This window comes from Lontra canadensis, unplaced genomic scaffold, assembly GCF_010015895.1.
Source record: "Lontra canadensis isolate GAN:19392208 unplaced genomic scaffold, GSC_riverotter_1.0 scaffold21, whole genome shotgun sequence".
Classification (NCBI taxonomy): domain Eukaryota; kingdom Metazoa; phylum Chordata; class Mammalia; order Carnivora; family Mustelidae; genus Lontra; species Lontra canadensis.
In genome coordinates, this window is record NW_022631015.1 from 5,569,165 (window position 1) to 5,595,829 (window position 26,665).

Sequence of the window (26,665 nt, forward strand, 5' to 3'; positions counted from 1 at the left end):
TATCTGACATATACCAATTAGTATAGTGAATGCTTCCTTTAGGTAAACCATTACTTTAAACTTGTTATCTATAATTCGTTAACTTGAACTAGTTTGCAGTACAGCAGTCTGGGCTTTTCTCCTTGGTTTTTAAAACTCTAATTTACTGTAAAATGTATTTTTTAATGTCTCGGGGACCTCTAGTCTGGCTGACAGCCTTATTTTGTTTGTTATTACCGTATTGTTGTCAGTGGGTTGCTGACACACCTGCTCAGGTGGGCACCTGCCATGTCTGTCATCAGAGCTCAATGGTACCTCAGCTTGGGTCAACTAAAGAGGGCATTACGTGCTAATTGTTGGCAATCCCAGTCTTTTATCCAAACTCCCTAAATTTCCATATTCCTGAAGTGGCAGAAGATGTTGTCCAAGGGAAAAGCAACTGGTGCAATCACCATACTCCTATATTGTTACATTGACCCATGGGTGATTTACTACAGGATTTTGATTTTGCCAAAGGAGAGAAAACCAAGGATGTTTTTCAGGATCCACAGTATTTTGTCAAAAGCACCTAGATAGTAGCTTTATTATGTTCATTTGAAATGTGTGTTCTGAACTGATGCATTTGTCTGACAACTTTATTGATATTTCAAGTTGAATAATCATTTTTTGTGTGAGTTTTTGGTTCTTCAGAGGTTTTGCCATTTAAAAAGTTATACTTTTTTTGATCAGTGATTCACCAAAGGGTTTATAGTGGTATCAGGCTTGGTGTAAACCAGTTTATAAATTTGCTTTTCTAACCGATTTATTTATACTTTAGCACATCTCCCCTGAGGACTTCATAGTTATATAAAGAACATTTTTTATTGTAGCAGTAACTTACAGACCAATACCTATTTTATATATGTGTGTGTGTGTGTGTGTGTGTGTGTGTGTGTTTGTATAAGCCATGTAAACAAAGGCAATAACTTTTAAAAGTATCTAATTTTAACTGTCTATCCAAAATAATGATGAGCTTGAATAAACTGGGAAAAATAGGATAAAATGGGGGAAATGGCTACATTTGTGTTTATCCATCCTTAGAGCCATTATTTGAAAAATAACTCCCAAAGTGACTACTTATCATCCCAGTCCTTTATTTTAATAATTAGAAATACTAACAAATAATGACATTACTAATTGAAATATCAATTTTGACAAGCCTTTACTTATTTCTCTATTAAAATGACTTCCTGAAAATATCACAGGAAGTTAATGAATCGCTTGTTAATTAAATTTGAACTTTTCTCCTCTAGTATTCAAATGAAAAACTGAAATATATATTCAAATTGCTTTATACTAAATTGAACATTAATGGTTATATAAATATAATATATGGTAATGTTACACATGAATGTGATAAGAATCTGTAACATTCATAATGGAATTTGCTAATTTTGAATTTGGCTTATCTTTTAAGTTTATTTTGTTCCTGAAAATTCAAGTGCTGAAATAATGTTTTACCAGCATTTTCTAATTAGCCAAGTATAACTTTCTATGAAAAATTTAAACATTCTTAGGCAACTAACAAATCAATCTTTTCTTCTCTTGTTTTGTTAGCCTTTTAGCAAATACCCCGCTGTGATAAATGACATCTCATTCTGGTTGCCCTCTGAGAATTTTATAGAAAACGATTTCTATGACTTAGTACGGACAATTGGAGGAGACTTGGTGGAAAGAGTTGATCTGATAGACAAGTTTAAACATCCAAAGTAAGTAAAAAGCTTTCTGATTTTATCCCTTTCTTGTCTCTATGTGACAAATGGCGTATGGAAATATATAATAAAATTTTGCTGAAACTCAGTGCATATGAGACAGAATGTCTCCAGAATTTATCGTGAATATATAGTTTATTAGAAAAGACTTTTATATCAGTCCTTTCTGAAAATCTTTCTAAAATGCAATTTTAATCTTTCCTGCCTTAGTAAATATGTGAAACAGAATGTTTTAAAGATCTTGGAGTTTTTCAGTATTGTTTTTAGAAGTGATTTCTTACCATTATCACATCCCAGGAACAGAGGAGTTGTGTCAGAAACGGGTTTGTGGAGAAAAAGCTGTTCTGTCAGTCTCTCAGTGAATATTTATTAACCACTTGCCTCATGCCAAAAGCTGTATTAGGTTCTAGGATAAAGTTTAGTAACTTAATCAGGACCCATCTCAGCGTTGGCCTGTTTTCCCCTGGGACGTCTGTGTGCGCGCGTGTGTGTGTGTGTGTGTGTGTGCGCGCGCGCGCATGTGCCCTATAGTCTTACACTAATCAGATTTGATTCTACTTTGGTTTTAGAAAAGTTTTCTTGACTTGTATCATTAAGGATTTGTTCTGATCCATTGTTCTACTCTGTTTCATTCTTCCGGAATTCCAGTTCTGCATAAGAAGGCTCTCCTTTATGTGACTTCTCTACCTATGACTTTCTCTCTAATGTTTTAAAACTCATTTCCACTTCATTTTGAATGCTTTTCTCATTGCTGTCTTGTCTGTCCCTTACTGTTTTCTGCAGTCTCTTCTTCCTCGCTCACATCCCATCTCCATCTTCGATTACTTTGTTTTTCCCCCTTTTATGAGCTCGGCAAGCTCACATTTCAGTTTCTTCTGTTTTCCTCTCTGAATTATCTCTGATTTCTAGTTTTACTTCATAGAGGAATTGCTTCATTTGGTTTTTAAAACTTATTGCAAGGTATTTGCCCAGCAACTTCTTACGATCCAGTGGCAATATTTTTTTCTATGACTTCTTTGTTAATAAGTTTTTCTTTGATCTTCCTTATTTTTTCCCCAGTTTTTAAATTGATGTACCTGTGGTATGCATATGATTTGCCTTTTTGTTACTTGTATTTGAATGACATTGGATTTTCTGAACCAGTTATGGGCACAAAGTTGAGGTATGAGTGTGGGTATTGACATGGCCGGGAGGGGCTAGGGTGATCGTTCACGTTAACCGTCCTCACCACTCTACGGCTTTTATCCTCTCCAGTGCCAAGAAATAACTCTTTCTTTGAATACGGCTCATTCATCTCATTGATTCCTTGTGTAGTTCTGCCTCCCACCCCAAATCCTCTCTTCTTACAAACAGAAGATTCGCCTTTGTTTACTTCAGTTTCAGCACTTATTGGTGATAAAGACTTTGAACTTCAGATTATAACCCTCAGGTCTGAGAAATGTGTCTTTGCTGATATTTTCTGAGAAATGCCACTGCGTGTGTTTCCTTCCTTCACATCTCATTAGCTTCTACTTGCTTTCAGCTGCTTTTGGCAGACTTTAAATGTATTTTAGAGTTTGCAGATGAGGTCTCTTCCCTAACTTTACAGAAAACAGTATATATGGAGCAGCTTGGGTTTTTGACACGATGGAAGACCCATTCAGTCTGGGTCTTTTCTGTGAGAGAAATTTCTAGGAATTTGCATGTTGATAGTGAAATTCCAGCTACTTACTATTGAAGAAGAGGGAAAATGTAGGACCAAGACTGATTATTCAATAGTAACTGAGATACCAAAAGGCCATGATTTGTTATCTTTTCCCCATTGTTGTTTAATATGTAAAAAAACCATGGGAATTAAGGATTCAGAATCCATTCCTAATTTTGTACTTCTCAAGCTTTTGCTACCTGCCATTGCCTGAGCCCTGCCTCTACTCTCATATCATCAGTGTCAAAAGTTAGAGGAGTAGCCCTTTCTGGTTGGAGATGATCAGATCTTAAAGGTTGGAGATAGATGTAATGGCCTGGATGTGGGAGTAAGTGTGGTTTGGGGGCGGGGTAAATATTGGGATTTTCTGAGTGGGAGGTGATTTGCGTTGGTGAGAATAAATGCTGAATGGGCATGCTAATTGGAGAAATTGCTGTGAGAGTGAGGTAGCATCGGAATCCTTTGACCACAGACACACCAGGCAGGCAGATATTCCATTAAAAAAAAAAAAAGAAATCACTGGACTGTATAGGAGTGCTCTGCTGATGCAGGTCTATACACACAACCGTATTCTAGTTTATGAAAGGAGAATCTGTCCAGTTGCTTCCAGAGGACACAGTACCACAGTACTCTTGATTGGAAACTTGAAAACAACCGACCAACCAAAAAAATACTTTTTATTGGCACTGACCTTACCATCTTTTAAGTGAATGTTAAACAAATATTTAAGGCCAATTATTCTGAAGCTATGCCAAATGATTAGCCTGCCCAGAGTGCACACCTATCTCAATAAGGGTCTTGGTGGTTGGAGTAAGGTTTCTGAGGCAGAGGTTGCTAATTATCTCTCAATATCCAATCCCCCATTTAAAAAATAATGTAGCGTTGATTTTTTTGTCTAAGCAGCTTGCCAGCTAACTAAAAGTCTACACTTCTAAGCCTCCACTATTGAGGCTGTCCTTTTCTTTCCTGCCATTTGGATGTGAGTGTAATAGCTGGTACTTCAGCACCCATTTTGGACCATGGTATGACCTTGGCAATGGAAGTTGTGTCGAGTACAACCTGGGTCTCTGGCACTGGAGTGTCAGTTCAGCCCTGGACTTTTATGTGAGAGACAAGTATCTTGTTGAAGTCACTGGTTTTTAGATCTTTGTTACTGACAACCAAAGGTAAACTTTGCTATTACAGCCCTGAGGGAAAGGACAGACTTGCAGAAAGGGACACATTATTTCCTAATAGTGGCTCACTGACTAAAGATCCTCAGGAAATATCTAGCGTGGGAGGGTGGCAAACTGTTTCTGTTGAGGGCCAGTTAGTAGATAGTTTTGACTTTGAGGGCCATAGGGTCTCTGCAACACCTGTGCCCTACTCTGCTATTATAAAAGCCATGGACGAAATGAACCAAACAAACATGGCTGTGTTCCAGCAAAGCTTTAATTACAAAAACAGGTGATGGGCTAGGTTTGGCCCATAGTTTGCTGACCCCTGATATACAGGAGGGAGCCACATACAATTCTTTAACTGACCCCTGCTCATATATTCTAAAATTCTCCTCTTGGAGGTATTTTTCCCTCGGGCACCCTGCACCCTCCTGTTCTCCCAGTAAGAGTTCCTGACTTGGGTGGTGGCAAGTGGAGGGTCACCTGATCTTGTACTCATCAGTGCCTATCTGGAGCTTAGGACTTACTTTATTTTCAGTGCATAAATTAAATATTGCTAGGCAGTCCAAAGCGCTCTGACCCTTTCTTTGCCTAACATCAAGAACTGAGAAATGCTAGTAGTGCATGAAAGACTCTTTGAAATAAACAAGTAGTTGAACAAATTATGTCTTTTTTTCTTTTTTAACAAATTAGGTGTCATGTCTTGCGAACAAGAGCAGATCCCAAGATGCCTCAGGGAGACATAACTGCTGAATAGGAACCTAATTTCATAATGTTAGACAAATGGGCACATTTTTCTGGGTTACAGATAATAGTCTGTCCTGAATGGTCACAGGTAACAGCTGTTCAGGTTAGAAGAAGATGACTTTTTGTTCTAGTCCTTGCGGCTCAGATAGGACAGATTTAGGTTGAGCTCAAGGTAGAGGCTTTCGGAAGCTAGAACTGGGGGATTTAAAAGACTTACTTGACTGGACTACAAGAAATGGGTGGTGGGGAGAAGGCCCCAGGTGTCTGTAGCAGGTTCTCCCTGACCATGTCCCCAGATCAGTGCTTCTCGTAGACTCCACCATGTTTCTGGGGCTGCTGCTCACTCCGTGCATTCTGCTCAGTCATGGACATGCTTTCCTGAATCCGTGAACCCACAGCCAGGGTCTAGTTGGGGCTGAGATGCTAGAGGTAAGCATCCTGAGCCATGGGCACCGAAGGCGAGTCCCAGCTCTGTTCAGGCCTCCTTGATCCAGTTAATGTTTCTGTTCTTCCTGACTGACCACTTGCGGTTGGAACAAATTTAGCACAGGTTGGTACCAGAGCGCTTGTCTGCGGTTTTTCATGGTGTGCCGAAGAGGGACTCCACCAAGAGAGGCACTTTCTCCATGTGGCTGCCCCCCTTCTCAGTGGATATGAATCATGGGTATTACCTGCTCCTAATTGGCTTCAGCATGGGGGCAGGCGTCCCTGCGGATAAGGCAGTTGGGGTGACTTCTCCTTCCTTCTTCCCTTCCTCTTGTTTTTCCCCCCTTAATCTCTTCTCTTTTCTTTCTTTCTTTGGTGTGTTTGATTTTGCTTTGTCAAATTACATCCAATAAAAACATAAAAGTTTAAAAATGAAAAGGTGGAGACTCACCCATCCTGTCAACACCCTGACACCACATTTCTTCATATCGTTACCTTTTCCCTGTCTTGACTGTTTTCATGCATATGCGTCAGATGACATTTGATCCCGGAATGATGTATGCTATGTATTATCAGCCTTCTGGTCTACAGTGGGGTTCTTCAGCCTCTCCACTACTGATATTTGGGGCCAGATAATTCTTTGTTGGGGGGCTGTTCTGTGCACCCCAAGATGTCAGCAGTACCTCTGACCCGTCTCAGCCCCTCCCAGCACCTTATGATGACCAAAAATGCCTCCAGACATTGCCAGATATCCCCTGTCAGGCAAAACTGCCCTCAGTTGAGAACCACTGGGATATTATTTAGTGGAGAATTTCTTATGTCTTCTAAAAAATATTATTTCTTAAAACCATGCTTTACTTTTGTGTTCTGACCAGCAGGGAGAAGGGACAGAAGGACCTTACAAGAGGGAGGTGTTCCAGCAGGGGTTCTTGTGGTTCCAAGAAACACACATGACAAAACATCAGAAAAGCTGGGCACCCCAGCTAGGCTTCAGAAAGAGCGGCAGCTAGGGCAGGGTCTGACCTTTCTGTCTCCATTGCCCTTTCTGGGGTTTGTCTACCGATTTCTGCTTCTCTGTCATGTTTTATTTCCTCACGCCCTCTCTGGCTCTCCCCTGCTTCCTGCTTTCCACCATGTAGCTTGTGCTCTCTCTGTATTTGGCAGAGCTCAGAATACCCTGCCCAGCCCCCAAGTCTAAATGACCTTCAGGTGTCAGTGCTCAGCACCATTTGCTAGCACTTTGCCCAATTCTGACATTCCCGACAAAGGAGTCTCACCGGCCTGAGATTTTTCTGGCCAACTCAGAGGTCACTGACCAGCTGGAGGACAGGTTCTCCTGCAATCAGGTGTCTGCCCTCGCTCTAATTAGCCACATGAGTCAAATGGACAGGCCTCTGACCTTGTTTTATAGGTCTGTAGGTTTACTGTCTATACGGAGCTTTCTTTGTTTTCCCTGTAGCCTGAACTCAATAGCTTCCAACTCAGGCACTGCCATATTCAGACTGCCTTGAACTTCACGCAGCGGCCTGTTGTAAGAATGTTAACCAATCGCTTCTCGAGTTCCTATGTTATAGGACACATCGGGCTTGTTGGGACCCCACTGATAGTAAGGCAAGAGATCCCAGTTTTTGTGGGGCTAAATAACGCAAGAAGAGTGAACTAGCAATAAAAATAGAAGGTGATAATAAGGTGGGTTAAGCCTCATGTGTGGCCTGCACAGTTTCTTGCATGTGTCTGATGCCCCACAAGCCTTCCCTGTCTGAGGGGGAATGTCTAGGGCTATGGGTTCAGAGCAGGGCAGCCATTGGTCTGGGAAGTTTTCCCAGGAGACGAGACCGCAAACTCTGCATGTCTGTCTCCCTTCTGCTACCTTGTGAATGAGGTGTACACAGCTCATTCTCAGTGAGTGCCTCCGAGTAGAAACCTTCAGTTCCTGTGAGAAGAACCCTGGGTTGTTGTGTTCTTTTGTTGCTGGGGCGGATTCACTCAGGGTGGCCACTTTAAGACAGACGGGATTTATTTACGGAAACGCCTGAGAACAAGAAACCCATTTGGAACCAAGGCAGGTCTAAGGGCTAGAGATCTTTGGAAACCAGGCACCTCTGGCTCTATCCCTCCGCTTGCTCCTCTCAGCCAGGGACCACTCCTAAAACAGCTCAGCCCCACTTTCCAGAACACGGAACCACAGTCTGAACATTTACAACCAGAAGGGTTCATGGGACATTTTTTCAGAACTAGCCCCCCAGGTGCGGACCTCCTTCCCTCATCCCCCACCAGTCTGCTCCTCAGAGCTCTGTGTAACTGCTCCTAAGGTTGACTCGTTCATATCTTGTGTTCCTTATGTGCACTTAAACTTTTCCAGGCTATTCCGCTTGATGGAAACTCCGTAGGGCACTATGGCATAGTCTCTCACTTCCGTCTTCCCACAGTGTTTAAATTGGAAGGAGGCTGGCTCCCTGCGTGATGCTTGGTGGATGCCTCATTGATCCTTCTTCATTCCTTAGAGGCGCTTTTGTTAAATGGCTGGAAGTATTTTATGACCTAAAAAGTAGAGGCAATGTAGGCCAGTGGAAAGAGCTCAGAATTCAGAGGCAGAGGCCATCAGCAGAGTCTTGGCCCTTCACGTCTTAGAAGTCCCATAAAGGGATTCTCTGACCTCAGTTCCTCGTCTGCCAACCAAGGGTGCTAACATCATCCAGAAATGGCAGCTGCAAAAATTAGGTCAGCCTATAGGTGTGAAATGCTTTGAAAACAGCACAGAGTTGGTTCAAAAAAAAAAAAAAAATTTAATAGCTATCACAGGAAAAACCAGTAACTTTCACAGTCAGCCCATCTTGCTTATTAAAGAGTAACCTCGGCACAGCCAGGAGTCTTGGATTTGGCCGCCAAATACATACGACTAGGAAGTTCTGGTCATCTCGGGAAGCAGGGTGAGACTTCATATAAAACTGTCATTCTGAAATAATACATGTTCTTCCTGCAGCTTAAGGAGTACATGTTCAATCATAAAAAAATAAAAATACTTCGTAAAGTGGCATAGATGTTGGTCAGCAGAGCCACGTCGTCAATATGGCTGTTCTCTGGGTTCTGTATTGGGAAAATGCCACAGCTGGTGGCAGGTGGGGTGACATCTCCGGTTTATAGATCACTCCCTGGTCCTGTTTCTTGTGACAGAGCCAAAGAAGTGTAGTTATCTGAACTTAAAGCTTGGCCAGCAATGAAAAGCCAGCAACAGCTAATCTTGAGAGAGCTTGTCAGAAGTTGTGTCCCCTTGAAACTGACAGTATGCGGTACCAGGGAGCTCGCTCGGGGCAGCCAGACCTGCTTTAGAACACTCCTGGCTTCTTTCCCTTTCTTCACTTTTATTGCCATGCTGGTGGCGTGAGTCTAAGAACTTTTATTGTTGTGGTTCAGACAGCCCAGAAAGCAATTCTAAGAACACTATTTTTAGCCTGGGTATTTGTTTTTCCCTACCTTCCTCTCTTTACCTCCTTCCCTAAAAGCCTTCTTTTTAAAGCGGCCCACGAGGGGTGCATTTTCTCTGGGTCACACAGAAGCCCTGCTTGCCACCAGCGTTAGACAAATTAAAACACAATTAGCTCGGTCCCCGAACGTGCCCTGTCCCCTAGCATTTCACCATTTGCTGAAGGAGCCTTTGACACTACCTTCAGCACTGACCCAGCAGGGCCCTGGGAGCAGCGTCTCAGCACAGAGCAGAGAAGGAGTGGAGAGACTGCTCGTTGACAGCCAGGCAAGGAGAGGGGCCAGACGTTCAATGAGCTGGATTGTCAGTGATCTGCTGTGTGCGTGCACACCTTCGTGAAAATTAACCATGAAGCCGCTCTTCCCTCTTTAACTTTCAATTAGCGCTTTTCAGGGAATTCTTTGGCTATAATCTTCACTTAGCATCCCGTGCACCTTTTTGCTGCCTGGAGACTGAATGCTCTCTTTCTAAGATGCAAGGCAGAAGTAACCCACTTCCCTTGATGTTTCCCTGTCCCACCCCCGACAGTATCGATCAATGAAGGTGAGTTAAAATGCACACCAAGGACAACCTGTAAGGGGAATCTCAGTCACAGAATTGGCAGAAATGTGATGGGGAGGGGCAGCCCCACCCCCTCATTTTGGGCAGCGAGGAGTCATGCTCTGCATCATTCTGGATCTTTAAATCTGTTATACAGGTCACAAGGTCACTTCTTTCAACTAGCTACCACCCAAACGTGAATCCCAGAGCTGCAGTGGGCACCTGCCTCCCACTCCCAGCTGCACCGTCCATACGGGGTCAGCGACCTTGCCCTTCACACCACACAGAGGCTTAGCCTTGACTGTGCCATGACCCTCACAGTTACTGAGGATGTCTTAGTAACTAAGAAATTTATGACTCCAAATATGGCCTGGCACTGTGCAGCCTCAGAGTCTTACGCAGGATAACCTAACAGTTATCCTGATTATAGATCTCGGAGTCGAGTCTTTAAAGATGAGACTTATAAGAAAGTTTCTGAGACCTATTTGAATTTCTGAGCAGCGGAGATGGGCTCAGCAGACCTGCTAATTCCTCGGGCTCCAGCTCCAGCCAGGCTGCACCTGGGATGCACAGTGTGCGGGCCGGGTTGGTGTCCAAGTGTCCCTTGGGCTAGTTACCTTCCTTAGCTTGGTCATAACTGAGACTCAAGCTGCTGGTGTGCAAAAGCAAGCAGAGACCTCTAGGGATGAGGGGTCAGCTCCAAGGGAAAGGACCAGTGGTGTATACAGTTGGTCCAAATCGCATCCTAGATCTAGGGCCCCTTTCTTATTGGGGACGTTTGGGAGGGCGCCCTGCGGTCAGCAGGCCCGGTGGAAGTGGGTGGCAGGCAGAGCGGACGAGCAGTCACAGAGAAGCCAGGCTTAGGGGCCGCACACAGTCTGCCTGGGAGCTCCGCCGGCTACCTGCCGCCCCAGGGCTCTGTCCCCTCCTTAGAGGTGGGGTGGATCTGGAGTCCAGATGTGGGGGTGGAGTGTAAGGGATACTTAAGGGAAAAGCCAGGTGACCAACAGGAACTTTGATTTGTTTTTTTTGTTGCTTTGTTTTGTTTTAACAGCCTATAGCTCCAAGGGGGAATCTACTTACTCAAGTGTCGGTGGAGCCACAGAAAGCAGGACCATGACTAGAATTTAATCAGGTGTCTAGTGAGGACAGAGCAAGGTAGAATGTTCTGGAAGATTTACATGAGGAAGAGAAGGATACCTCAAGGCAATGTAGTGCCAGTCAGGGCATCCTGTTCCAGTGGGGCTGCTGTGGCCAAGAGAGGGCTAGTCAGACACTTAGGAAATGAATTGAGGAACTTCTGTTCAGATCTCCCCAGCATGTCACCGCCACCTGCTCAACGGAGACCTCAGCCTCCTGCAGAGTTCCTATCATGTATTTCTGGAGGCCCCTAAGGGTGTCCCGCATTTGCTTATGCAGACTTCCCCTGAACATGCCGGTGATTCATGGGGGACCCCGGTTTCCTCCTGGATATTGCCAGCCCTGCTGCTGCCCCAGCCAGCACACCCATGAGACTTTGGGGGTTCTTCATGGGGTCTTGCGCTGTTTCAGGTTTGGGCAGAGCTGTGCCTTCCCTTGCTGGTGTGGCACCTGTCACACAGCTCTGCTTTGAGCCCCATGTCCCCTCCTACTCCGCAGGGCCCCTCCCTCGAGGCTTTTCCCTCCAGGCAAACCCCTACCAAAAAAGGCTCTGGGATTCCAGTGCAGACCTGACTCCCACTCAGTTCAGACCAGAATCTCTTCCTCAGAAGCAAAGTTCAGAAATGAGGACAAAATCAACAAGTTGCCAGTCACCTTCTCCTCTTTTGTGAACAGAACTATTTTTGCAAGATGTCTTACTTAATATTTCTCAGAGGAGAAAGAATACCCCACGAAAGTTTTTAGATTCTGTATCTGACAGATCCGGCCACTTTTCTTATTCTCCACTTCCTCCTGACAGGAAGTGACGATAGTAAGATGAGAAGAGAGGAAACCCGCAGTGAAAATGAAGCAGGTGAAATATTTGTACAAGAGATGACAGCTGTGGTCTACGCATTTACGCAGAATTTTACTGGCATAATCCCTTATCCCAGCATTTATTAAATACGGTAATCTCTCCTAGCTGGTCATCTGTCTGGCAAAACACATAGGATCGGTGACGGTAGAATGAGCATTTCTAACACGTTCTGTTCTGGCAATTTCCATGTTGCATTGTATTCATACAGTTCCCACCCCTGCACTGTGAGTTTTGGCCAGCCATTGGGACTTTAACTTTCTACTCTGTTTGAGGAATAAAATATAGCAGCCACTCAATAAACATATGATGAATGAATGATAAAAAGAACGAAAACCCAGGAACAACATACCGACATCATGTTTTCTCCAGATATAACTGACATCCATTTCTCTGCAGACCAGAAAGAGACCCCATTTGGTCACATTTTGCAGATGGGTGACCAGAACCCTTTACTATCAGTCATGATGGTTTCTTACTGAGGAGAAACAGAGTAGAGGGTGGGGACAGCTCCTCAGGAGCAGGAATTGGATTATAGCAAGTTGGATTATGAGTAAACTGCTGGTTTAAAAATAGTGTTTTTGAGACTAGTGTTCACATGGAGAAAGGAAGAAAGGAAAGAGGAAAAAAAAGTACCTTTGAAGAAGATTGGTTGTATCCTATGTAAAATATATTTTAATACTCTGAGCTCCCAGGATCAGAAAACTGTTAGAAGTATGCAAATTGTTCATGATTACCTAAGCAACCCTTTCCTTGATTGGAAGAGCAGAAATCACAGGGCTGAAGAGAAATTCAAGGAGTCAAATTATAAGGTGTTTGTGTGTATGTTTGTTTGCCACAGGTGAGGAACAAGGGAAAATTGTGAAGGAAGGTAACATGAAAGGAATAAAAAAGCTATCTGTACAGGGAGGGCAGAGAAGCCTTAGCTGTCTTGAACGTGGGCTTTCCAAACCACTATGTACCTACGCCATGCCATTTAGAGTCACAGGAATACTGGATCCCTGACATGGCTGCCAACATCCTTTTCTAGCAGCAGCTTCTTCCCTCATGTGCCTGGCTATAGGACAGCTTCCACACTGGTCCAGTGGGACTCTGTCCCCAGACCTAAGTGATTGCTCCAGGAGTAGGCACCTTGTAAAGCTGGGCCAGTAGGCCTTTTCTCCATAATGTTTGGATGGAAGACAAAAAAGAGCTTAGGCTGCGAATGACATATCTAGGAGCCATCTCTGACCACATTTCAATGAATGTGGTGAGCAGAGAAGGAGAAGGAAACGGCAGAACAGAGATAGGACATGGAGAGAAGAACTAGTGTGGTTGAATCCTCGGTTCCATTCTATTCTCGGACCAGCTACACTCCTCCCTTCCCACACAGTTCAGTTGTCCACTCCTTGCTCAGATTTCCTAAGCAAGTGTAACCCCCTGTTGTTTAAGTTGGTTTCACGTGGGTTTCCATTATTTGAGATCAAATGAGTTCTAAGGCATATAATTACAGACTTAGGGCATTGGAAGAGGGCAGGAAGGAAGACGGTGACGGGCCAAAGTCATCAGCTTCTTTTCCAGAGAACTCTGGAGCACCAGAGAGTTGAGGCTGCAGGGCCCCTTGAGTTCCAGATGTTTCTGTTCTGATTCTGGTTCTGAATGGTTCTTTTCTTCTTAGCTAGAGTACCTAAAACTTAATGTATCTCAAGTTGTGACTCCTTCATCCTAGCGACCGTGAATGTGAACACTTCCCATGGGTGCAGCACAATGCTATCTGTGATGCTTATGGTCAGAAGATATAAAAATGACTTTTTAAATGAGCTCTTGTCCTCAAGGAGCTCACAATCTGATAAGAGGGTCAGTGAACATAGATATCTGCAATTTACTATGAGAAATGTCTTAGATGACGGATGGCACCACCATGATTTCAAAGAAGAGTAATGCCTCTCTTGCCCTAAATGATCAAGAAGTGTTTACAAGTCATAGTTCAGCTAACAGGTAAGAGTTAGCTATGGAATGGGCCAAGATATTCCAGGCAGAGTAGGCCACATGCACAAAGACAGGAAGAGAGAGAAATGAAAATAATTTAGTGTGCCCAGCATACAGGAAGCATGGCGGAGTGGGGGGAAATGAAGCTGGAGGGTTCGGGAGGAGCTAGATCTTAAAGGCCTTGCATTTCCTTATACACATGTGGACTTTTCTGGTAGAACATGTAGGGAGTCGTGCTAATTCAGCTGTTTTCAAATTTGGAAGTGATTATCTGTCTTGAGACTCTATTGGCTCTGGCTAAAGCTGGAGGTAGGGAAGGATGGAGAAGCACATCTCAATAGCTTATCTGAATGGAGGAGATGAGTCTGAGCTGAGACAGTGGCCAGGGCCTTATGGGAGAAGCTGACCAATGGGAAGGATATTTGGGAGTTGAAATCCACAGGAATGGTGGAGCCCGTTGAAGGAGTGAGCATGGAGATGAAGGAATCCAATATAACTCCCAAGTCCTGAGTGGTATGACTGAGAGGACGAGAGGGCTGACCTTGAGGTAAGGGGTTAAATATGGGGAGCAGTGCTTTGGTGGAGATTATTTGGTTACTTTTGGTCCTCTTGAGTTTTAGGTGGGCTGCCTGGGAATGCCGGCCCAAGAGCTCATGAGAGACAGGCCCGGATTCGAGTATACTGTTGGCAGTTGGCGCTCTGGTCAGAACTGAGATGCCCAGGGTGTGTCTGGAACAGGAGAAGGGGAAGGCGAAGAAAGAATGAACTCCAGGAAAGGCTTAAAGGGATGGAAGAGAAAACGAGTGAGTTGAAGGAATTAAGAAGGGTGACCCAGAAGGTCCAGGTAGAGGAGCAGAGGCTGGGGCATGAAAGCATGGAAGGTCCATCTTACACGAGCAAGATTAGAGAGTGCAGTCAGGTGACCTGCCAAGACCACATGGATTTGGCCAGTCCGAAGCCTTCAGTAGCAGGTTCAAGGACAGGAACTACTTTGGTGAATCATATTTCTTCTCCTTTCCCCCTTGTTTTGCCTTCACAAATATTTATTCCACAAATGTTAGTAATTAGAGAATACTTGATATAATGGATATATACAGAGGGTTGATGTGTTAGGGAGCAAACAAAATGTCCTAACTCTGGCACCTAGACCTGGGTCTTCATGGCTACATGTTTGGTGATGTTGGTTTGGAATAATGTTGTGGGGAAGTTTCACTTTCCAGTCACTTACCTGTTTGTATGTTCCCTTCCCCTCTAGCTCATTTAAAGGGTGGTAGGGCAGGTGAGCCCTCTCTGAGAAGCAGGAATCATACAGGAATGAGGCTTTGAGATTAGTCTCCCATACTGTGGTGGCCCACTTAAGATAAGCCTCATTAAATGCACTTCAGAGGAGATAGCCCAGTGTATTGAACTTAAGAAAGGACATGGCATGCCAATTAAGACCTGAAAATATGAATGGAATTTGGAATTTCAACGATACTTTGATCAGCACTTCTTAAAATGGTATAGGGGGTGGGGGGAAAAGACTCCTTAAGGTGACGTATACTTTCCTTCGGCTCTACACAGCCTCCTGCTTCAAAGGAGGAAGCCACCCCTGGGGGACAGAAGTGCAACCCAGTACCAAAAAAAAAAAAAAAAAAAAAAAAAAATTAGACTTGACCTCCACTCACCTCTCAAAGCAAAAACAGCCTCCCCAAAATGAGAGAAATAAAGCTAGGAAAAGAAGGTGTGAGGCATATATCATAAGGTAAACAGGAGTAGATTTTGATTATATTTAGAATGTTGTTTTTTTTTTTTAACCTAGATTGAATCAAGGAATACCTGTACGTTGAACTTCTTCGTTGCAGGATTCCTACTGCCAGAAAGTCTATTTAAATATGAATCCCAAATAATGTGATATCACATCTGATACAGGAGTATATCTGGCAATATTAAACAGATCAAATTCTTGGGGAGACTAGTCTGAATTGAAGCTATTCTTGGCATAAAGTAAAGGAGATCAATACAGATATTCAAGATGGAAAAATCCTAATAGTTAATAGAAAACCAAACTCAAGGTCCCTCCAACCTTCAGAGCAGAGCTGTTTCAAGTGCTTCTCAGAAAACAAACGTGTCGGGGCACCTGGGTGGCTCAGTGGGTTAAAGCCTCTGCCTCCGGCTCAGGTCATGATCTCAGGGTCCTGGTTTTGAGCCCCACATTGGGCTCTCGGCTCAGCAGAGAGCCTGCTTCCCCCTCTCTCTCTGCCTCCTGCTCTGCCGACTTGTGATCTCTCTCTCTGTCAAATAAATAAATAAAATCTTAAAAAAAAAAAAAAGAAAAGAAAAGAAAACAAATGTGTCTTAGAGATTTTAGCCAGGGGCCCTTCCACATCTTCATGTCCTGGGGGGCATCCTCCCTCCCTTCCTTCCTTCTTTAAATCATGTAATAACTCGTGTCCCACCTATCCTGTCCCTCAGACAGCTTTGCTCGGCCAATGGCCGGACCAGGTGGAGATTGAAATTCGATCCTATAACATATGACCAACTTTATACATTGTAGTCACACCGTTTAATTACTTTAAATAGTACTTCTAGCTAGGTTTCCTGCTAAGAGTACTACCAGGAGGATTTTTGTTCTTCTAGCTCATGCTGTAATACGAAAATGGCAAGACAGCTATTGTACTCCTAATTGCAAATTTGTTTAATTGAAATTACATTCAGTCATTCTGACATACTTTCAAGCAACTGTGAAAAATAGCTACTATGATCTGTTGATATGCTGCTTTGAGTGGCTAATAATTTTAGTTGGATGGTGTTTTTAGTTCCTTATTATCGGTAAACATGAAAAATAAAGTTAGAATAAAACAGCAGCAATAATTGCAAAACTTTATATCTGTGTGTAAGTTGGGCCTTGGCATTATGTTTTAAAAACCAGCTTCCCACCCCCCCCCCAAGAAAAATAAAGAAATTCTGTTGAAATATCTGCTGGGTATATTCTGTGGAAAATAGATCTATACAATCCATAGCGGATGTGAGGAGATCTCCTCTGTTGCACTTTACCCATGAACCCAAAGTCTCAGATTCAAGGATGTCTGACAAATCTGTTTTAAATTGGTGTCCGTGTAGATGGTGTCCCCTTGGAAGGGCTACCCTAAACTTAAATTTTCTGTTGGCTTTGTTTTTTTAATGAGGTGAAATTCACATGACAAAATGAGGCATGTTTGAGTAAGCAATTCAGTGGCATTTAGCACATTCACAGTATTGTGTGACCACCACATCTATCTGGTTATCTAGATCCAAGACATTTTCATCACCCCAAAGAAACCCCACACCCATTGCAGGGCTGCTTCCTATTCCCCATCCTTCTGTCCCCCAGCCCAGGCTGCCACCAATCTGCATTCCGCCTACGTCATAGAAAAGGAACTCACACCGTATATGATCCATTGTGTGTGTCTGACCTCTTTCACTTAGCATGTTTGTGAGGTTCTTCTACCGTTCAGCATGTAGTAATCTTCATTCCTTTTTATGGCTGAATAATTTTCTATTCTACATATAAACCACAGTTTACCCATTCCTCCCTCAGTGGACATTTGGGTTGTTTCCGTATTTTGGCTACTGTGAATAACGCTGGTAGGAACACGTACGCAGAAGTGTTATTTGAGTCCCTGTTCTCCATTGTTTTGGGAATATACCTAGGAGTAGAGTCACTGAGTCATTTGGTGATTCTGTGTAACTTTTTGAGGAACCGCCGACTGATGGCTATGGTGGTAAATCACTTTACGTTCCCACCAGCCATATACACAGGTTTCAATTTGCATCCTCTCCAACACTTGTTTCTCCCTCCCTTTATCCATCCATCCTTCCATCCATCCTTCCTTCCAACCTTCCTTCCTCCCTCCCCCCTCCCTCCCTTTATCCATCCATCCTTCCATCTAGTCATCCATCCATTTGGTTTCAATTTATATTTCCTTAAAGACTAAATGATTTTTTCATCTGCTTGTTGGCCATCTGTAAATCTTAGGAGAAATGTCTATTCAAATCCTTTGCCATCTTTTTAATTGGGTTGTTTCTCCCCCTTTTTTGGAGTTGTAAGGGTTCTTTATATGTTCTGGATACTGAATGCCAAACTTTTTATTGCTTCTTAATCTCTTGAAAGTTAAAAATTATTTCCTTCTTTCTCCTTCCTTCTTTCCTTTCTTCCTCCTCCTCCTTTTCTTTCTTACATGCTGAAAATATTAAATTTGGGTGTTAGATATAATGGCTCTTTAAGAAAAGAAAGGTATAAGGAAGATATTTAAATTTCTTGTAATTCAACAACCCACAGGTAAGCACTGTTTTCATTTTTATACCCTTTTTCCATTCCTTTTTTTTTTCAATATATAAGATAAGCATGCATACATATATATTCAGAGAATTCTGCTTTTGTTGCAAACCATTAATTTTTTAATGCTTTGATGTGGAGAAGGTATATTTATTTACATATAATTAGCAGAGCACTTTGTTGTTTTAATGACTAGTGAGATAGAATCTGTCATGAATTTGTTTATTATTTCAAATACCTTGCTTAAGTGTTCAAGTGCTGTGTTCACTTTTTCTGTTGGGGTTTTATAAACAATAAAACATCTCAGATCAACTTGGTATAAGCTATTTATATCCCCAGAATACTAGTCCATTTTCTCTCTTGGTTGTTATGAAGCTTTTTTCAGACCGTATCTGCCTTTTGTTATTCTGTGTGGTGTTTGGGACAGAGGGATATTTTATCTTCTTTCATATTGTCATGTCTAACATTTTTTTCATTGATTCCTTCAATTGTTTTTCCATGTAAGAAGTCCTTGTCTATCCCGTAAAGGATTATGTAAATATTTGCTTACATTTTCTCTTAAGTTGTTTATTATTTAAATTGTATTCCTGGCTCTGTCTAGAACTTACCATGGTGTTGTGAGATGAGAGGCCCACACTTTCATTTTCCTAAACAGCTAACTATCTTTCCTGATACCATTCATAAGATTAATAATTTGCAATAAATGAATCTGTTACCAAAGGCATGAAACCAATTGTCTTACTCAGTTTTTTTAAAAGACACTTAAACACAGGCTTTTATATGAACTGGGTCATCTGTGCCTTGGTTTACATGAATTCCTATTCTTACCAAATGAGAAGCCACCATCTCATGTCAGACCAGAGTAGCCACGTGGCAACGCTTAGTCCCTCTTCTGGAGGCTATGTTATACTCCGTGGGTATGGGGAAGCAAAGCTTACTCGTGTCCTTTGTCCTGGGTAAATGTTTTTACGTCAGATTGATGAGGTTCCTGAGATTGGGGCGTGGTTTCTGTGGTTCAGTTGACCTGCAGGGCTATACAATGTAGTTGTTGCCACATTCTGTCTTATTCCATATTATGTCCCAGAAGGAATGGAAGGTCATTGCTCAGGGCTGGGAAGCCTTCGTGGGCCAGTGGCTATAGCTTGGGCTTTGGAGGTTGCCCTCAGATTAGTTCTTTTCTTTGTTGGCCTGTGGGACTTTGAGCAACTTGCTTTATCTTTCTAAACCTCAGTTTCTTTATCTTTAAAATGGGTCTAACATTAGGAACTACTTTAAAAGATTATTTTGCAGTGCCTGGTGCATAAGTATATAGTAAATATTGTTGATGGTGGTGATAATACCCTAGCGGTGAATTTCTTCTGGGAGAAACTAATAGTAATTAAATGCAAGCATTAAATACACACCAAGAACAGCAAAGCATCTAGGTTAAAAAGCTTAGTGAGTTGTACTTACTGTAGTTAAGCTCATACTCAAAATAAGCATCCAGTTTCTCAACGAAAGTTTATTCCATACAATAAAATTGCTTTCTCAAGGTCTTATTTTGGATATGAAGAGGGAACAATAAGGTTGAGGATATGACAAGGGAAGAAAAGCATAGGGAGGTTAAGATGTAATAAATTGGTGGGGGGCAGTGTGAGCACTGTAGGACATAGGTAGCACATCGCTGCTGGTAGAAAAGTACAACAGAGAAAATGAGAAGGATGTCCCCATGGTAGGAAATGACAGAATTGGGCTACGTAGCCAGCATGTCTGTTCGCAGGGCGGGATTTGATGAGACAGACGTCCGCTCTCGACAGGCCCTGCGTCTCGACGTCTCAGGGTTTTGAGTCAGGCCTGAAGTCTACACCAGGTAGTCTAAATAACAGAGGGATCTTGCACAAGGTAGACCGTACCCTGTATTCTGATTCAGAATTCGGCGAGCGGTTCATGCACTGATGTAACTGAACACCAGCTAGTTACTGTCCGTGTTCATCAGACAAGGGATATCAACCATTTTTAGGAGATACCACCATTTTGCCATCATCTGTTGGTGCTTCTAGGTCTATTTCATGGCAAAATAATTTTCAAAGCACATCAACTACTAGACATCTCTTTTTAGATAATGTAGTTAATTTATAAAAAGCGATTACATTTCTTTTTGAGTTTTAAAGACATGTGATTGGTGTGTTTGTTTTTGTTTGTTTGTTTTCATCAGCATTTCTGTTCGGAGATATCTAATGAGCATTCCAAAATTCAAAGTCATATATAAATTATACTGGGTGTAGCTCCGAAAATGGCAACAGTTATATGGAAGACTAAAAGTAAAAATCTCTAGGGCGCCTGGGTGGCCCAGTCAGCTAAGCATGCAGCTCTTGGTTTCAGCTCATGATCTCAAGGTCGTGAGATCAAATCCCATGTCAGGATGGTGATATTGAGGACTATATTGGTGATATTGGACTATATATTGCAGGACACCCTGCACTGGGTGTGGAGCCCACTTAAAAATTAAAAACAAAACAAAGTTGCAGACATTAGTACACTTCCCCCCAAATACTTCAGTGTGCATATCATTAACTTTATCATGTGAATATGTATACTTCACATGAGAGGCATACTTTAGCATGCCCATCATTAAATACAAAGAAATGTAAATATCTAAACTATACTGTTCTCGGGCACCAGGGTGGCTCAGACAGTTGAGCGTCCACCTCTATCAGGTCATGATCTCAGGGTTGTGAGATCGAGCCCCAGGTCACACTCTGCACTGGGTATGGAGCCTGCTTGGGATTCTCTCTCTCCCTCTCCCTTTGCCTCTTTCCTCCACCTACCCACTTTCTTGGGAAAAAAAAATTTTTTTTTAAATAATATAAATAAATAGGTAGAAATAAAAATGTCTATGAGCCTCTCCTCTCTCCCAATCCAGAGCAGTGGGCCCTAGCAGCCATGTTGTGTAGGTGGCTTCCTCTCTACACCCTAGCCCCTCGTCTCAGCTGATTGGAGCCAGACAGATGCTTGACCCACTACGAGAATTTACAGTTGGGGATGACAGGGATTCAGTCATTCTTTTGACAGAACTATCTTCCACATTGTCTGTTTGCCTTGAGAAGCAAAGAGGCACAGAACGGCAGTCTACAGAGAAGAGAGCCAGGCAGATATACAGACGGAAGTGGAGACAGGAGGCCAAGATGGAGTCTAGAGGTCAGTCAGGTCCCTTATTCCTGTGGTTTCCTGTGGCCGTAAGGCCTGCCTCTCCCTGGCCATCTGGCTCCTGAAACAAATTCCCCATCCCTGAGGAGCCAGCAGGACTCTGGGAGTAGATTTCCTTTTCTTGCCCCAGAGCCCAACAGAGGTACCCAGGAAGTCCAGCGGTTTCCTGTTTCTGTCCCTTGAGAGCCTCTTTGTTAGCCTAAGTGCCAGAGTACTTTCTCTGAACTTTGCTGCCTAAGTGTCTCCTTCAATCTGTGAGTTACACTTTCTGACCCACTGCGTTGGCACAAGAAGCTCCCATGTCAGAGAGAGCCGAGAGTGCCTCCCAAATCAAGAAGAGCCATGCCAGGCACCAGATGGCAAGGAGATTTTCATAGAACATATCAATAAGAAGTGAAGCCTCTTTACGAATACTTTCCATAAACCCTCTCGGCTAAAGCGAGCTTCAGTCAAGTGTACGGGGGGACAGATAGACACATGCAACCCTCCATCCCGGCACACAGTGGCCCAAGACACTCCCAGGAGTATGGCAAACTCACAGAGGAAGGAGAAGAATCCAGAACAGAAGGAGGAGCATCAGATGGTCGGGTCAGACTAAGCTGTTCCTGATGAGGAGGACTAGGAAGGTACCAGTGTCCCCAGGCTTGACATATCCCATCCGGTCAGTTGTTTGATGGTGTCTGAACACAAACTAGTTGAGGGCAGTGTCCAGTGGCTCCAGCCCAGCACTGTCTTTACTCAACTGACCTCATTACACCTTCTCTACCCACCTTGGGACGAGCAGTGTTGTGGGCTCCCTTTCAGATTCAGACACCAGACAGCAGGGGTAGAGCATCTCACCCAAGGAGACACAGCCTCTAAATTACAGAGCCAGCATTCCACCCCAGCAGCCTGAGCCCAGGACTTGTTCCTACCAGACCGCCATATTGCTTCTAGCGTATGGCTTTAAATCGCTTTCCGGCTTCTTTGGTGTCTTTCTAGACACCCAACATGAAGGCTTCCACATTACCTTGCTAGGACTGCTCTAATAAATACCACAGACGGGGTGTTTTAAATAACAGAATTTTATTCTCTTACCACTCCGGAGGCTAGAAGTTCAAGATCAAGGTGTCAGCAGGGTTGGCTCCTTCTCTGGCCTCTCTCCTTGGCTTGTGTGTCCTCACAGGGTCTTCCTTCTGTGTGTGTCTGGTCCTAATCTCCTCCTCTTATAAGGCACCAGTCAGATTAGGGCCCACCCCATGACCTCATTTTACCTTAATCACCTCCATAAAGACCCTATCTCTAAATAAGGCTATATTGTGAGGTGCTGGAAGTTAGGACTTCAACAGATGAATTTGGGGGGACAAATTCAGCTCAACAGCTCCTTATAGGAATTTTATGGATAGCTCTTGATTTTGGTCCCAGTCTGATATCTAAGGTGGGCCATGATAACAAGGAGTGCCCTTTGGAGCATTGACTTCTGCCTGGGGATGCTGCAGCATATACAGGGAGAGGGTCCTGTGTGGTCACTCTCCGAGGCCATAGTCTAGCACAGGACTGGAAGAGAATCATACACTTTGCTTTTGGGGGTTATAATGAAAAGAGCTAGTTCAGGGACTGAAGCTTGCTGCAAAAATATACCACTGGTAAGGGAGACATGACCCCAACCCAGTCTTCCCAGACCAGGCGTCCCTGAGAACTGACCGCTCTCGGGATGGGTACTTTACTAGCTGGCACCCAGGAGGCTCGTTTCAGGGCTAGACCATGATGGTGCCTCTCTCACTGGTTCCTCATGATTCTCTTTCTCTTGTGGCATATCTGACTTTCTAGGGGAGAGAGGATCTGATTGGTCTGTTGAGTCACTGCCATGATTGTGGAGGGTGGTCGTTGGGGGGGCCTCTGCTGGGTAGAGCTCAAGCCACTAGTTGCTGCATGGCCAACCCCCATCCTTGGTCCAGTCTTCAGAGGCCTGCTCATGGGGCCCCAGCACATACACTTATGGGGCAGCAAGGGTGGTAGGCATCATGCCACGCATAACTGGCAGCCAAGCCCACAGCAAGATAAAATCTACTTCTCAAGAGCATGTGCAATTAGGTCTATTGACACAGAAGAAAGAGACCGCCATTCTAAGGCCAGCCTCTCTGTCTGGACAGGTCACCCAGGCTCTTTGAGCCACTGGTTTCATCATCTAAAAAACTGATGGAATAACCCTCCCTTAAAAGCAGCATTCTGAGTCAAAAAGGAGTTGAAGTTCTTTAAAGTACATCCAAATAGTTTAAAGCAAGGTGATTGAATTTTTAATTTTAACACGTGTTTCTTCAGCCTTCGGTCCCAGTGCCTGTTACTGTACCTTTGGACCTCCCGTCCTGTCGTGGGAGTTATTTCATCAGAAGCCAGACTGGTGGCCTCGGTGATTATTTGAAATTTGCATGTGAAATGTTATACTGTTTATTCCCTGCACTTAAAGAACTTCTAAAGATTTGCACTCATCCGGGAATCATGTCAGACATATTTGGAATATTTGGAGGAATTTTCAGGAATGAGAAGTAGCTGCTGCTTGCTTAAATAAGGTTCCCACTTAAGTGGGCCATTTGCATAGATAGCCTGTAGGGAACCGTCGTGCCTGGGAAAGGCCACATTTTGTGAACTGGGGAATCAGACCGATCTTCCTCTCTTCTTTAATCAGCGTTTGTCTCTCTCTTTGCAAATGGGTCTGTGAAAACAGAGCCAGTGAGGGCTCTCTCTGGAGGTGTAGGGCCTAAGGATGGTACACGAGGTCCTTGGAACATTTCACTGACTGGCAGGTAAGGGTGCCTTCAGAGCCAGTCTGTCACTCCCCATTAGAGATGTGGCCTGTTCCCTTCCGTGGGGGGATCTGCTGCCTGTCTGCTGCTTCAGGTCCTGGGCGGCTGGCTAGAACACGGGGTTCTTTGAAGGGTCACCTGTTTTCCTCCCCTTGCTTCAGAGCTGTAGTGCCCAAGGGTCCCATACTTTCCCGAAGGTACTCTGTCTCTCTAATAAACTCCCAATTCAAGTGGTGGGTTTCTGAATAATTTTGTTTTAATCATGCCCCATTTGCTAATAATCTGCTTCACTCTAGGACTCTTTAACTTTTTTGTGAGGGTGTGCCTTTGAGGTCTCTTTTTCCTGTAGCCTTCTGAGGGTAATTTTTTTTCTTTGCTTTGCTTTGCTTTGCTTTCTTTTTTCTTTTCTTTTCTTTCCTTTCCTTTTCTTTTTCTTTCTTTCTTCCTTCCTTCCTTCCTTCCTTCCTTTCTTTCTTTTTTTCTTTCTTTCTTAATTTCCTTAAGATTTTTACTTATTTATTTGAAGAGAGAGAGCATGAGTGGGGTGAGGGACAGAGGAAGAAGCAGACTCCTTGCTGAGCAGGGAGCCTGGAGCGGGGCTTGATCCCAGGACCCCAGGATCATGACCTGAGCCAAAGGCAGACACTTAATGGACTAAGCTGCCCAGGCGCCCTGTGGGTACTTTTCTTAGGGAGTATGTGTGCGCATACGTGTGTTATCATGCACCAGCTCCGTATGACAGACTATATTATGTACTGATACGGGGGGAGGACTGAGGCTCAGAGAGTCTGATTCACTGGCCTGAGCTCGCACAGCTCTTGGGTAGTCATGGCAGGCCTTAAAGGGGTCTCAGCAGCTCAGACTCTGCTTCACATGCGGAACAGCCAAATTAAACCTGACAGTTGGCCATGCCTCCTCCTTGGAGCACCAGAATTGTACATTCCCAGGTTAGTGTAGCAGAATTGAGGTCTGACCTGCTCACATAAGGAACAGCAGAGGTTTCGTGCCGAAGTTGCCAACGGCCCAGGTTTTACGACGAAGCCCCCGCTGCCCTGCTCCTGGTGCAGGCTGGAGACAGGCCAGCTTCTCTTCCTGTTGGGAGGAGTGCTAGGAGGGGAGGGAACAGCTGTTTTGGAAGATTGTCCTTATTTTCAAAACACCATTCATTTCCCTTGGGGCTCTTCTTACTCACAGTGGTGTGTCATCCCAGAATCACAGAGAGGGGAGGCCGACCAGCTGATGCTGTTCAGCAGGCTTCTCGCCTGCTGCACTCACTGTCCATTGTATTCTGTGTGTCAACAGTTCTAAGGACAGCACACTCCCAGGCTGCATGCCCTCGATGCCAAAGGCCGGTGACGAAAGTCGGGATTAATGTTAGCCCCGGGGAACTCACTCAGAACACGCTTGCTTATCCAAAATGGTTATCCGTGAGTGACTACACGTACTGAGCGTGGGTTACCAGGTATCAAAGAGTTCAAGTCCAGAGGCCACCAGGCAACCTGAACAGTAAACTCAAGGCTCCCTTGGTCAGGAAACCTCTCACGACACCCCTTCCTCCAGGGATAGCTGTTCATATTGGTGGCCACTCTGCCTACATGTACATCCATCAAAAAGCCACTAACATTTTATTGTACTTTGTGTTTTCATGTGTTTACCACGAGACTGTAAACTCGAGGGTAGGAATGTTGTCTTACTGATCGATTACCCTCAGTACTTACCAATCATTAGATTGGATGGTTAGTAAATATTCGTTGAATGAATAAAATCTTCTTAGCCATGGACTTACAGGAGTCCCCCCTTATCCACAGGGGGAATGTTCCAGGACCCCCAGGGAATGCCTGAAACCATGGATAATACCAAACCCTATATATACTCTGGTTTTCCTATATGTGCACACCTGTGATAAAGCTTCATGAATGAGGTACAGAATGAGAGTAGCAACAATAAACAAGTAGAAAAATTATAATAATATTCTGTAATAAAAGTTCTGTCTTCGTCTCTCAAAACACCTTACCGTACTGCATTCACCCTTGTCATGATGTGGCATGACAGAATGCACACACAACGAGACAATGTGTGGTGAGTGACATGGGTGCTGTGACACAGTGTTAGGCTACGATTGACTTGCCAAGGATACACCAGAAGGGGGACTGTCTGCTTCCAACCCCAGCTAAGCACAGATAACTGGGACCACGGAAAGCAAAACTGCAGACAGGGCGTGGGGACGACTGTATGCCAATCTACATACGTGCCCATGTATGTGGACGTGTGTGTGTATGGACTCTAACACATCCACAGGTAACGTGTCCTATATATATATATATATATGAGAAGCAGTAGTTTCCCATTTTCGGGGGACAAGTTCATTACTGCGGAGAACTATAAATGTACAACAGTAGAGGCTTACGCATGAGCTGTGCTGATCCAAGACAATCCAACTATATTGCTCTTGGTAATATTCTCAATCCCAGATATGTCTTTTTTTTTTAAGTCACTTGACCATTGTTTAAGCTTTCCGATCGTGTGCATTAAAGGCTAATGATGGTTTACTCTGAGATAGAACTTAGGCTGAAAAAAATAAAACTCTTAATTTTAAACCCTTTTGGAATATCTCAAGTTATTCCTTCCCCTTTAAAACAGTAATTGAGAGCTGATATTCCGGCATTTCCT

General features: G+C 43.8%; 1 protein-coding gene across 3 annotated transcripts in view; it reads left to right on the forward strand.

The window, feature by feature from the left end:
* Window positions 1-26,665, forward strand: part of FARS2 (phenylalanyl-tRNA synthetase 2, mitochondrial) — a 525,092-nt gene that overhangs the window by 382,584 nt on the left and 115,843 nt on the right. For all 3 annotated transcript variants that reach the window (XM_032861501.1, XM_032861502.1, XM_032861500.1), the window contains one exon: window positions 1,576-1,727. In XM_032861501.1, the coding sequence (XP_032717392.1) occupies window positions 1,576-1,727 (152 nt within the window). The remainder of the gene's footprint in view (window positions 1-1,575; window positions 1,728-26,665) is intronic.